Source organism: Arachis hypogaea, chromosome 17, assembly GCF_003086295.3.
Source record: "Arachis hypogaea cultivar Tifrunner chromosome 17, arahy.Tifrunner.gnm2.J5K5, whole genome shotgun sequence".
In the NCBI taxonomy this organism is placed as follows: domain Eukaryota; kingdom Viridiplantae; phylum Streptophyta; class Magnoliopsida; order Fabales; family Fabaceae; genus Arachis; species Arachis hypogaea.
Window position 1 is genome coordinate 57,424,060 of NC_092052.1, and position 14,098 is coordinate 57,438,157.

General features: G+C 39.9%; 1 protein-coding gene across 1 annotated transcript; it reads left to right on the forward strand.

Moving 5' to 3' along the window:
* The first annotated feature begins 1,702 nt into the window (after positions 1–1,702).
* Positions 1,703–2,146, forward strand: LOC140180607 (uncharacterized). Its single transcript, XM_072221857.1, has one exon. It carries the CDS (start codon positions 1,703–1,705, stop codon positions 2,144–2,146), a length of 444 nt encoding a protein of 147 aa, XP_072077958.1.
* Positions 2,147–14,098: the final 11,952 nt, after the last annotated feature.

Here is a 14,098-nt window from a genome sequence, read left to right on the forward strand (position 1 = left end):
CCCCTTCAAATGGGAAACGGAATGCGAGGAAGCATTCCAACATTTCAAGAAAGTTCTAGCGGAACCACCAGTTCTTGCCAAACCCCAAACGGGGGAGACCCTCTACTTATACCTCTCCATAACAGAAGAAGCACTCGCAGCGGCACTCATCCGCGAAAACAAGAAGAAAGAACAAAAACCCATATACTTTATAAGTAAAGTCTTGCAAGATGCGGAAACTCGTTACTCGCGCCTAGAAAAGTTAGCTTTCGCACTCCTCACGGCCTCCCGGCGCCTGCAACAATACTTCCAGGCTCACCTAGTGACGGTCCGAACTGACCAAGCGGTCAAACAGGTACTACAAAAACCCAACCTAGCAGGAAGAATGCTAGCGTGGTCCATCGAACTATCTCAATTCCAGATCAAGTTCGAACCCCGAAATGTAATCAAAGCACAAGCCATGGCCGATTTCATCGCCGAGATGACCCCGGGAAATTCCACCCCCGAATCATGGAAACTACACGTCGACGGCTCATCAAATGTCACCTATGGAGGCACCGGAGTCATACTCGAAAATCAAAATGGGGTCACGATCGAAGAATCAGTACGATACGAGTTTCCAGTTTCAAATAACCAGGCAGAATATGAGGCCCTCCTGGCAGGCCTAGCCCTAGCCAAGGAAGTCGGAGCAAAGGTCCTGGAAGTGAGTACCGACTCACAGGTAGTCAGTTCCCAAATTAACGGAGACTCCCAAATTAAAAGAAGGATTCGAACATATTACCATACAACACGTCCCTAGGGAACGAAATGCCAGGGCAGACCTACTTTCCAAACTAGCCAGTACCAAACCAGGACACGGCAACAAATCACTAATTCAGGAAGTCGTCAAGTCGCCGTCCATATCGACAACGACTAACGCTTATCTGACACTCTCCAGCCAAGGATCATGGACCTACCCTATCCTGCAGTACCTCCTCGATGGAACACTACCAGAAGATCCCAAAGAGGGAAAACGGATAAAAAGGGAAGCCGCCAACTACACAGTTGTCGCAGGACACCTATACAAGCGCGGATTCTCGCAACTCCTGCTCAAATGCGTCGAACCCGGGGACACGGAGTACATACTCCGCGAAATCCATGAAGGTTGTTGCGGCCACTACATCGGAGGTAAAACCCTAGCCCAAAAAATCATCAGGGCAGGTTACTTCTGGCCCACAGTTATCCGGGACTCCATGCAGTTGCTAAAAAACTGCGATAAATGCCAAAGGCACACCAATATCCACCAGGCCGCCCCGCACCAGCTCAGCATCATATCGGCAGAGCGTCCGTTCGGCACCTGAGGGATCAACCTCGTCGGACCCTTCCCTACGGCACCTGGTCAACTCCGGTATCTCATCGTCGCCATAGACTATTACACTAAATGGATCGAGGCCGAACCCCTGGCCTCCATCACGGCGACCCAATGCCGAAAATTCCTTTGGCGACAGATCATAACCCGGTTCGGGATCCCCGAGATCGTCATCTCGGATAACGGAACCTAATTCACCGATAAGAAATTCAGAGAATTCCTAGAAGGTTTGCATGTATCCCACCGTTTCAGCTCGGTAGAGCACCCCCAAACAAATGGGCAAGTGGAATCCGCAAATAAAATAATTGTCAAAGGACTAAAGAAGCGACTCGACGGAGCCAAGGGGCTGTGGGCCGACGAACTCGGATCAGTCTTATGGTCATATCGAACAACCCCCAAACGGCCACCGGAGAAACCCCTTTTCGACTAACATACGGCGTGGAAGCCGTCATCCCGGTAGAGATAGGAGACCCTAGCCCAAGGAGAATGGTCAGGGGTCATGACGAAGAAGCAGAGCGAGACCTCACCAACGAGGTAAGAAGCATAGCCCACATCAGGAAACTAGCCTTAAAACAAAGAATCAGTCTAAGGTACAATCACAGCGTCGTCCGAAGAGAATTCGTACCCGACGACCTCATCCTACGACGAAACGACATCGGAGCTCCAACCCCGGGTGAAGGAAAACTCACCCCCAACTGGGAAGGACCATACAGAATCAAGGCGGTAATCGGAAAGGGAGCATACAAGCTCGAATGGCTAAACGGCGACGAAGTTCTGAGGACATGGAACGCCGTCAACTTGCGACGATACCACACTTAGGCTGACCCCCTAGGTCATCCCTTAACTTTGTACTTTCCCTATTTGTTTCCTGCTTTATTTTATTTATCTTAGTCTTCTGTACAGTAAATTTTCCTATTTTTTCTTCTAAGTATTGATCCCGGGTACTCTTTTCCGCCAAAAACGGAGGGTTTTAATGAGGTCCAACCATCAATAAAATTCCATCAAAGCTATTTTCCTAAACATGGAATAAACATACGGCCAAAACTGGGGGACCGATCACCCCCCGGCCCTAGATACGGATATCCACAAAAATTTGACCTCACGACAGTCCGTTAACCTAAACAAAGGGGATAAAGAAAGAACGGCTTAAAATGGAATATACAAAAAAGGCCCAAACGGCCCAAGCAACGTAAAACAAACTTCAAGTCACGATTACATGGCCACACGGCCAAAATCCATAAAAACAGAAACCAAAACAAAGTTCATAATTACAACTACTCAAGGTCGACAATCTCGCCATCACGGACAGTCTTGAAAGCTCCCATCACAGACACGTCCGCACCAGGCGCCAACACCAAAGCTTGACCTCTCATTGTCTCCTCTGTAGCAGCAACAGCTTCCTTCACATCGGCAAGCAGCACAGCTTTTTCCTCTTTCAAAACCACGACCTCCGCCTTTAAACCATCCACCTCACCTTTCAGCGTACCAACATCAGCCAAGAGCACGGCTGCCCGGGACTTGGCATCCGAAGCCTTCCTCCGTTCTTCCCCAAACTGAGACAAAAGAGAAGTCTCAACCTCGGAAAGGCGAAGGATCTCGGCACCAGACTCCTCGGAAGATTTCACTGCTCGCTCCCTCGCCGACTCGGCATCAGCAAGCAACCCCTTCAACCTCGCTACCTCGGCCTGGGATTGGCGAAACTTCTTATCCATAAGGCCTACCTGAGCCATCACAGGCTCGGCCTTCCGAACAATCACAGCGGAGCGGAGGAGAGAACGATAGAGGGACTTCGCCTGGAAAGTCACATCACACTCACGAAAGAAATCCTCCGTGCCCGGCATTAGGTACTCATCAATGAAAGTAGGAGCGTCAACGCGGCGATCCATCACGGACGGGACCGCACCCTCCCCCTCCACCATATTCTCGCTATCAACGTCCTCCGACCGCTTCCGCTTCCGGGAAGCACCCTCCGGCGATACCACAACCACATCATCATCAGCCTCCACACCCCGACCTGACCCGTCGGTACCACCTTCGGTCAACACGAGATCCTCAGCAACAGCTCTCGTATCATCAGTAGGTTGTGAGTTTGGAGTGGAGGAAGTACCGCCAGAAGAAGTCCCCTGAGACAATTGAGCCTTCAACCGTGCAAGAGTTGTCAAACCTCCAGCCATCTCAACTACAAAATAATTAAAAGAAGAAGAAAGCATAAGTACCAAACTCGGAACAAAAAAAAATCACACACCGACATAGGCCCGACAAGCAACTGGGTCCCCCATCACATCCCTGGGATTCAGAGGACGCTCCCCAAACAACTGCCATAAAACGAGAGCAACATCCCGATCTTCCGCAGTCAAAAAATCCTGCGTCACCCGGGTAAGAACGGACGGCCCCGCCCCAAAATTCCAATACGTGGGGAACCACCTCCCACCCTCCAAAGTCAGCCAGAACGGATGATGCCCCACCGCAGGACGAACCTTGAAATACCCACTCTTAAACCCATGGAAGGAATCTTCATATAGGCGAAAAACCCGACGATGAGGCTGAGCCCTAAAAGACATATACCCCTTCTTGTGCTTTCCCTCCTTGGTAGGAAGGGTGCACAAGAAGAGGAAAAGGAACACATTCACAGACACCGGAAGCTCCAAAAACTCGCAAACAAGCTCAAAGGTCTGGATTGCCGCCCGACTGTTCGGATGAAGCTGGGACGACGCCACGTAACATTGGCTCAACAATTGTTGAACGAAAGGGGAAAAGGGCAGCTGTACGCCAAGACGGGTGAACATTGCCTCATACACCCACAGCCAATCCGGAACGGTCGGCGAGTCCAAGTTAGTGTAACAAACTCTCTCGTCAACCCCCGGGACGGAGAACTCATAATGACGCTCGGCATCACCACCCCCGCAAACGGCTCCTTCATCACGAAGCCGTTGGAGGTCCGCCTCCGTCATCCGCGATGGCGTCCCCCACACATCACTAGTCACCCAGGAGTATAGGGCAGGGACACCCCCCGCTGGCATCACCGGAGCCCTCACACCCTCAGACCTTCGACGCGCCATACCTAAAACATCAATAAGCACCACCAATCAGCCCAAACTACACGGAAGAAAATGAAAAGGGGGAACTACAGGGAATACCACTAACCCACTACCAACCACACTGCGGTGCTCATCCCTCCTATGAAACCCACCACCCAAAAAAAGAAAGACAACCCCAATCCACTCTAAAAACACAGAAATGCAAAGCAAACAGGAACAAAATGACAACAAAACAAGTAAAGAAAGAAGAAGACTAACCTAACAATGCGGAGTGAAACCCAAAAAACCTTTGGGAGGCAGGAAGACAAGAGCACAACCAAAAGCACAACCAAGAACGCAGAACAGCGCCAGAACAGAGGGAAAGTACTCTTGTACACTTAGAATCAGAAAAAACAACAAGAGAAAGAAAAATGGGAACCAAAACGGTTTTAAACCCCAAAAGGAAAAAGACAAAAATACCCAAGGAATAAGCATGACACAGAAGGGTAAAACCGGAAATATATCCCCTGCAATAAATGCTCCTTTGGGAAACCAAAAAACATGCCTCGAATAATTAAACGGGCACAAGAAAACGAAAGGATCGCACCAAACGAACGGTGTGGAAAATGAACCGAGCCCCAAAATACAAAAACCATCACCGAGGAATCGAGGAAATGACCAAGATCGTACCTCCCAGCAACAAAAACCGACCTCGATCGTCCTTCCATTGCGGGGGCAACTATTATGGATCCAACCCACGGATCCTAATAACCCCGGAACCGATCGCCCAGACGCAACACCTGCTCCACCGTTCAAGGGGCCCGAAAAACAAATGACTATCCGAAAAAGAACCAAAGACCTAGCTCGCGGTCAAAACCACATCTCCCAGCGAGAAACCGACTTTGCTCGCTCTCCCGCTGCGGGGGGCAACTGTTACGGATCCACGGGTCTATGACCCGGGATCGAACCCAAACCCGGCTACTCGGGTCTGACCCGCCCCGCTCTTCTAGAAGGCCCGAAGCCGGCCCTCTGGAACTCCTAACCGACTTTCAAATTCAAAACGTCTCCCTTATCTTAGTCAGATAAGATAAGATAAGATGTCCATCATCACCTATAAATAGAGGATCCAAATCCCTCCAGGTATTCATTCATTCCTCACACCTTATACCTCTCAGATCCATTCTGACTTGAGCGTCGGAGTGTCTTTGCAGGTACCTCCCCCCATTGCTCCAGTCAAGCGATCCGGCATCCGCCTCGACCCGCAGGTTCCCGATCTATCTCTCAACCCGTACCAGAGACATCTTGTACACTAACAAAATACACATAACACATAAATTTTTAAAAAATTACATATTTAGAATATTGAATTACCCAACTAACAAAATACATTCACATACAAAAACTTTTGTTATATATATGTAAAAATTTATGTGCTATGTATAAAAATTTATGTGCTATATCGATAACTTATGTAGTATCTGCAAAAATTTATATGCATGTGCGCGTTTTTTCTTTTGTTATTAGAATTGTATTAATTTGATTGAACTTAATTATAAAAAGTCTTATACGTATAGAAAAGATTAATTTTTTTATCTTTTAAAATTTGGTAATTTTATGTCAAGTATATTCTTTTAAAAGAATTATTACAAATGATGCATTTTTTTTTTTGGAAAGTACAAAAGAATTCTTGAGGTCAAATATTACTCAAATTTTTATGCGTATTTTTTAAATAGTTATTTAAATATATATTGTCACAAAAATTTAAATAGTTGAATGAATAAGTCATTTATTAAATATAAAAATTACATTTTAGTTATAAAAATATAATATTTATTCATCATCTTTGCTGCTTTTTCAAACATTCATGGATTTATTTTTTATGTTTATGTTTAAGAATTATTTTGATCAGTAGTATAAATTTTTTGATATTGTGTAAGTGTGTGTTTGGATTACAGTTTATAAACGGAAATTTATATAAAATTGATTTTACAAATTTGATTTTGATAAAATGTAAGTTTATGTTAAAATGATTTATGTTTGGTAATCTTTATATTAAAATGGATTATAATAAAATAAATATTGTTTGGATTACACTATTCAAAATTACTTTTAGATAAAAAATTACTAAAATAGACATCAACTTAAATAATTTTTTTATATTATTCTATCATTTTAATTTAGACATTTAAATAAATCTTATTAATTAATTTTATAATAAAATTAATATTTACTTATTAAAATAAAAATAACATATAAAAATTGACAAAATATATTTTTATATCAAAAGCAAAAATAATATATGAACAATATATCAAAATATACTTTATTAAATTATATTACTTATAATTTTTTTAGTATTTTCAATACTCTTTTATTTAATACTATTTTAAACTATAATTTTTAATTATTTATGACTCTATTATTAGTTATAATTAATTTTTTATTTATTTTATTCTTTTTAATGAGATCAATAATTTATATTATAATAAAATTATAATAAAAATTAAAATAGAAGAATTATACTCACAAATTTTAATAAAGTCAAACAAAAAATAAATTTTTTTATACAAAATAAAAAATAAAAATTTTATAAAAAATATAATTATATATTTAAAATATTTGAGTACTAAAGATACTACAAGTAAGAAAATGAAGGGTAGAATTAATAAGAAAACAATTTCTAACTTCTTATAAAAGCACACGTTAAAAACGTAAACTTACTTTGATATTTAGAGCAAAAAATATTCAAATATAGAGAAAAAAGGTTCAATATATTCAAACGGACTTCTCTTTTTTCTAACGCTAAACCAAACACAACATTAATAGTTTATTTTTTATATTATTTTTTCTTTTGAACACTCTATCATATATGGGGCAACGGGACCAATTATATTATCACATGGTTTAGTTGAAATCCCTGCAATTATTGCACATAGAAACAAAAAGAATAAAAAAGAATGAATAGGAAAGATAGAAAATATTGTCAAATTATGAAAGGAATCACGTTAGATTTGTTTATTAGTGGGAAGTGCAGAAGCAGAATAATACGCCGCACGCAGCAATGTATGTTGATAAAGAATATTAGTGTTAAATGGACGCAACTGATTAAAAGAAGTGGTTTGTTTGTTTATCAGAAAACAAAAAGAATGAAAATGCCTTGCATTGTGTGCGTGCGTGCTGACGTTGAATGTAGAGCCTACTAATAATATTTTACCGTTTATTATTGTATATTATTGGATTGCAATGTTGTGCTAATTCATGTATTAATCAATAATACATGAATTATTTATACACAAGTTGTGCTGTATGTATATCTAGAAATTAAATAAACACGACTCTGATTGTTTGGTTTCACAACTATTTATAACTTTTCTGTACATGTTCATTCCAATAATAATATGGACAAAATTTAATCTTAATTATCTTAATTATTGGTTTTGCAATACCAATAAACAAACGGAACTTAAATCAGTTATTATGCTCAAGAACAGATGAGCAAAGGGAACTTTTTCTCCAACTTTACTGCCCTAATAAATCAATATAAAGTATAAAGTTGTGTTTGGTTTTGAAAATAGAACAATAAAAAAATTAAAAATAAGATAAAAAATTAGAAATATAAAAATTAGTATTTTATATTTTATTTAGTAATAAATTTAATAAAAAATTTAATTTATTTTATTTTTTATATAAAAAATAAAATAATAAAAAAATAAATTGAGATTTTGTTCAGTGCCTTTGTGTTATTTGTGTCGGAAAAGACACAAAATATACTAATTTAGTATTTTAAGATACAATATTTCTGTTTATATCTTATCTGTCAAGTACGATTTTGTATCTCTAAATCTATGTATCAATGTTCTATCTTTATAAATAAACGCAACTTGAAAGATCACAAACATAAACTTTAATATCTATCTTCAATGGGTTGCATTCTGACGGCAATAATACTGACGTGGCGCATTTTGATTCTAATATGCATATCTCTCTCTTGTCAACTTGTTTTAGGAAGTATCTTTTTTATAATTACATAAAAATGAGCATTTAATGAATAATTGTACTTTCAATTATAAATCATTCTAAATCTAATTATACTAATTATCAATCGTTCTAATATAATTGTCAATCTTACATAATTAATATTTATATTATATTTACATTTATAACTTTGTTATGCATATGTGTGTTAACAGTTAACACTACAATATTTTTTATTTATTGCAACTTATGTTCAAGACAACACTTTAAAAAAGTTACCTAAAATATATATACATAATGTTTTATACTAGACACAAAAAATAAAACTATAATAAATATTTTTTATTAACACACTATAAGTGATGCCTTTGATAAATTAAAAGACACTTATTAAGTGTTGCCTTATTGATAAACCACTATTTTATGATTTATTTTGGATCGAATCGAGTGAATTTTATCAACTTTACTCACAATTATCCATATCAAACATGTTTCTTAGGCCTTAAAAACACTAATATTTAATCCTCTCTTATTATCATTCGATGTCGTGACGCGTTTGTTAAGTGATTATAGGGTTTATAGAGCAAGAATGACATAGAGGATGAAGAGACAGCATGTTAAAGTGGAAGGAACACGAGAAATTGAAAATTTGAGAAGATGGAACCGATGCGTGCGCGTGGCTGAAGTGTACGCGTGTTCATGCCATCTTCCAACCGACGCGTACGCGTGACCAGGAGCTTCGTCCAAGCGACATGTACGCGTGGCTGACGTGTACGCGTGACGAGCATCACGTGCTGCAATAAAGGGAATATGCTGGGGGCGTTTTCTGGGCTGCTTTTGGCCCAATTTCAAGCCCGAAAATGAAGACAAGAGGCTGGGGATGGAGCTGGGACAGAGACACTTACACTTTAGTTTTAGTTTTGGGATTAGTTTGGAATTCTGGAGAAAGAAACTCTTACTTCTCTCTAGAGTTTTGGTTTCCTTAGTTTACTTTCAATTGGGTCTTGAAAGAATATGCTACTATCTTCACTCCTAGTCATTTTTCCTTATAGTTTTCTTCATTAATTCCTTTAGTACTTTTTTTCAATTTGGTTATCTTGAACTCATATTTGGATCTCGTTATTCTTGAATTTTGTTAATGCATTGAGTTATTTCCATATCCATTGTTATTGCTTGCTTTGTTATTGTTGATTAGTGGTAACTTGAATTAGATTATTTTCTCGCTTTCATCATGTCTTTTATCTTTGCTCACCAAGTGTTTGAGGAAATGTCATCCTTGATCATGGAGTAGATTTCCTTGCTTGGTTTGGGGGTTGAGTAATTGGAGCCTCTTGAGTTGTTATACTTAAGGTAGCGTTTGGTGAAGAGACAGAGACAAAAAAACTGAGACTGAGAGATAGAGACAGAAATTGAAATAAATTTTAGTATTCTGTTTGGTGCAAAGTGGGAGACAGAAATTAAAACAAGAATAAAATTCTAATTTAATTTGTACAAAGGGTAAAATTGAAATTAATTAATTGAAATGAAGGTATTTTAGGTATAAAATGTTATTAAAGTTTCATTCTCTATCTCTAAAAATTTTAGTCTCCTATGTCCTTACTTTTTGGAGGTACTGAAATACTGAAATTTTGGGGATAGAGACAGAAATTTTAGTACCAGTCTCTGAACCAACAAACATGATATTGAGTCTTAGTCTTCCAGTCTCTGTCTCAGTACCTCAAAACAAACGATACCTAAGTGTTGATTGGTAATTGAATATTGCTAATTAGCTTGAACCTCACCAACTTTAGTCTCTCTCCATGAGGTGACTAGGACTTGTGAGCTAAAGTTAATTGCGTTTACTTGATTTTCCTTCAACTGTTAGAGGATAACTAAGTGAGAGCAATGAGCCTTTACTATCACACTTGGGAAAGACAATGAGGATAGAAATTCCGATTCTTACCCCTAACCAAGACCTTTTATATTGATTAATTGTTAATTCTTGCTCGTTGTTTATTGTTCTAATTTCTAGTTATTTATTTTTCTTGCTCTCAACTTCGAAAATCCCAAGGAAATCCTAACCAATGATGTGCATCTATTATGTCAACTCCTAGGAAAAATGACTCGGGATTCTACTCCCAGTTATTGATTTTATTTGTGACACGCATTTTAACTTTGACTAGCGGAAATCTCGTCGGTTGAGACTATACTTTGCGACGTTGATTTGGGAGAAAACTTTTTGGTAATTCTTGACCGACATTTATCCGCTTGTCAAGTTTTGGCGCCGTTACCGGGGAGCTGCATATGTGTGTCATGTTATTGGTTGGTGTAAATATGTTCATCCTTGAATAATTAAGTCTTTTATTTATGTGCTAGTTGGTTATTAGTAGTATTTATTAGATACTTTGCTTAATATATCTTGTTGCCATGAGCTCTATGTTTCTTTTACTAAATGACGTGTTCATTGCCGGATCCGAGCTTAGCCACATTTGATCCGGAAATTGAAAGAACTTTATTACATCTTAGACAAGCTCGGCGTTAGTTAGCCTCCGAGGGTGGTGAAGGGGTTTCCGCCAATTCACCAACCTTACCCGAGGTTGAATCCGAAGCGTCATTTGAAAAAGAAACCAACTCCGCTTCCACAAATTCTATTGACGTCTCTTCCGTTGATCTAGGTACCAATACTATGGCCGCTCCTAGAAGAGTCACTCTTAAGGAGGCGAGAGTTTCGAATTTTACTCTGCAACCACTTCAAGTGCGTTATCCAGATTTAAATGCCGATTTTGAGCTCAAGACCGAGTTAATCAATCTACTTCCAAAATTTCATGGTCTACCCGCTCAAGATTCCATCAAACATCTTAGAGACTTTCAAGGTGCTTGCTCAACTACTAGGCGGCATGGCTCAGACGAAGTCACTTTTTGGGTATTTGCTTTCCCATTTTCTCTTGAGGGAAGGACAAAGGAGTGGTTCTATACTCAACCTGAAAATGTTGTCACTAATTTGGATTTGCTTAGAAGGGAATTTTTGGATAAGTTCTTTCCACTGGAGGTCACGGATTGGTTGAGGAAGGAAATCTCTTGCATTATTCAAGGTGAATCGAAAACTCTCTATGAGTATTGGAAACGTTTTACGAAGCTCCTTAATTTGTGCCCTCATCACATGATTGACGAGTTGGTGTTAATTAGTTACTTTTGCCAAGGTATGAAGCCTCAAGATAAGATCCTTTTGGATGCTTCGAGTAGTGGCTCTTTGACAAAGTACAAAACGGCAGAAGAAGTGTGGCAACTTATCACTGATTTAGCCGAATCTACCCAACATGCAAGGCAAAGGAATAATCATACCAAGGCTATTGCGGAAGTTTCTTCTAGTAGTGAGTCCACCCTTACCAAGATTTTGGGAGAGATGACCAATCTCCTCAAGAAAATCCACCTCAACTAACAACAACCTCCACCTCCTCCACAACAACAATGCCAACAGATAGTCCTTCAAAGAGTATGTGGAATTTGTGCTTGTTATTCTCACTATATCGATGAATGTCCACAACTCCAAGAGGACAATACTTTGGCGGCCACCAATGCTTATTACAACCGTCTAAATCAAGAGTATTATCTATAAGGAGGTAACTATAATCAAGGGGGTAACTTCAACCAAGGTTGGCAAGATAATCCCAACCAAGGATGGAGAGACAACTACAACCAAGGAGGAAGAGACAATGGTGCAAACCAAACGTGGAATAATAATTATCAACAAAATCGGTATCAACAAAACCCTCCTTACCAACAACAAAACCAAAGTCAAAGATACCAACCACCTCACCAAAGGCAAGCTCAAGTACCTCAAATCACCCAAACACAAGTCCCCCAAATTACCTACCATTCTTCTTCCTCCAACCAAGCTCTCGTGGACAATACCGTTCGCACAATTCTTCAAGGACAAAAGGAGCTTCAAACCACACTTAACTCTACCCTCACCGGTCTTACCTCTGCTCTCCAGGACCTTATATCTCGTATGCCCCCACCCTCTACCTCCAATACTCAACCTTCAAGCTCTAGTGCATTTCCCTCTCAACCATTACCTAACCCCAAAGGGTGGTATCAATGCCATCACCTTGAGGTCCGGTACTACATTACAAGAGAGGAGTCCTAAGGAGCCAAGCTCAAGAGAAGTCACTCAAGATGAAGATGTTGTTGAGGTAGAAGATGTCGAAGATGAGGATGAGGTATAAGAGGCAGTTGAAGAAGAAGTTGCTAAACCAAGGGGTGGAGTTTCTAAGGAAAAAAATGTTTTGAAAAAGGCTATTCCAATTCCTTTTCCACACCTAGCCAGGAGGACAAAAAAGCAAGTGGAGCAAGATCCCAAGATAGTGGATATCTTTGAAAAGGTCGAGGTAACTATTCCCCCCTTTTGATGCTATTCGCCAAGTTCCTAAGTATGCTAGGTTTCTAAAAGATTTATGCATAAACAAGGAGAAAATTCATGATCTAGAAACTATTTCTTTGGGTGCTCAGTCTCTGCTTTGATGGGTGCTATACCAGATAAATATGGTGATCCTGGTCCTTTTCTAGTTACTTGCACTATAGGTGGTATTCAATTTGTTGATTGCATGTGTGACCTAGGTGCTTGTGTTAGTATTATGCCTTTATCTGTTTATGATGCATTGAAGCTTCCACCGTTGAAAAGGTCGGCGGCCCATTTTATTTTGGCGGATAAAAGTATAATCTCGGTAGTTGGCATTGCTGAGGATGTCTTAGTGAGCATCAGGGGGTTAACTTTTCCAATTGACTTCTATATTCTTGAGATGTCCCCTAATGACTCTTGAAGACCATCATCTATCTTGCTAGAGAGGCCATTCTTGAAAACCTCCCGGTTTAAATTGGATACTTTTTCAGGTACCTACTCCTTTGTAATTGATAGAAGAGCAGTGAGTTTTAATCTTGATAAGGCTATGAAGCATCCACCAGAGGTCCATTCTATCTTTCAGTGTGATTTGATTGATGATATTGTGGCCGAAGTCCACCATGATACAGTTGATGAGAAGAACATGGTTCAAGGTGCAAGTGTGTGAAAACCCCTTGAATATGATGAAGACACCTTACCATCTCCGGTGCTACCGGATAATCAAGTGCCAATCCATGAGCTAAATATGAAGTTGAAGCCACTTCCACCCCACCTTAAGTATGCCTATCCTGAAGAAAATCAAAAGTTCCCGGTGATCATTGCAAAGGAGCTTACCTCCCAACAAGAGGAGAGATTGCTTAATGTATTGCGAAGAAATAAGAAAGCTATTGGGTGGAGTTTGGCGGACATAGTTGGTATAAGCCCTCAAGTTTGTGAGCATCGCATTTTTCTAGAGGAGGGAGCTAAGCCTATCCGTCAACCTCAAAGGCGGTTGAACCCCACAATTCTAGATGTTGTAAAGAAAGAGGTGACCTGACTACTAGAGGCCGACATTGTCTATCCAATCTCGGATACTGACTGGGTTATCCCGATACAAGTGGTTCCGAAGAAGTCTGACGTCACCATAGTCAAGAATGAGAGTGGAGAACTCATGGCCACAAGGGTGCAGAATTCATGGAGAGTTTGCATCGACTACAGGCGCTTGAACTTGGCCACTCGCAAGGATCACTATCCACTACCATTCATCGATCAAATGCTTGATCACTTGTTCGGTAAATCACATTATTACTTTTTAGATGGCTATACCGGTTATTTTGAAATTCATATTGCTCTGGAAGACCAGGAGAAAACCACTTTCACATGCCCTTTTGGAACATATGCATAGAAAAGGATGCCTTTTGG

What these genes read in the sequence shown, in the direction of transcription:
- LOC140180607 (XM_072221857.1), top strand. Translation starts at nt 1,703, where the DNA reads ATGGTCATATCGAACAACCCCCAAACGGCCACCGGAGAAACCCCTTTT.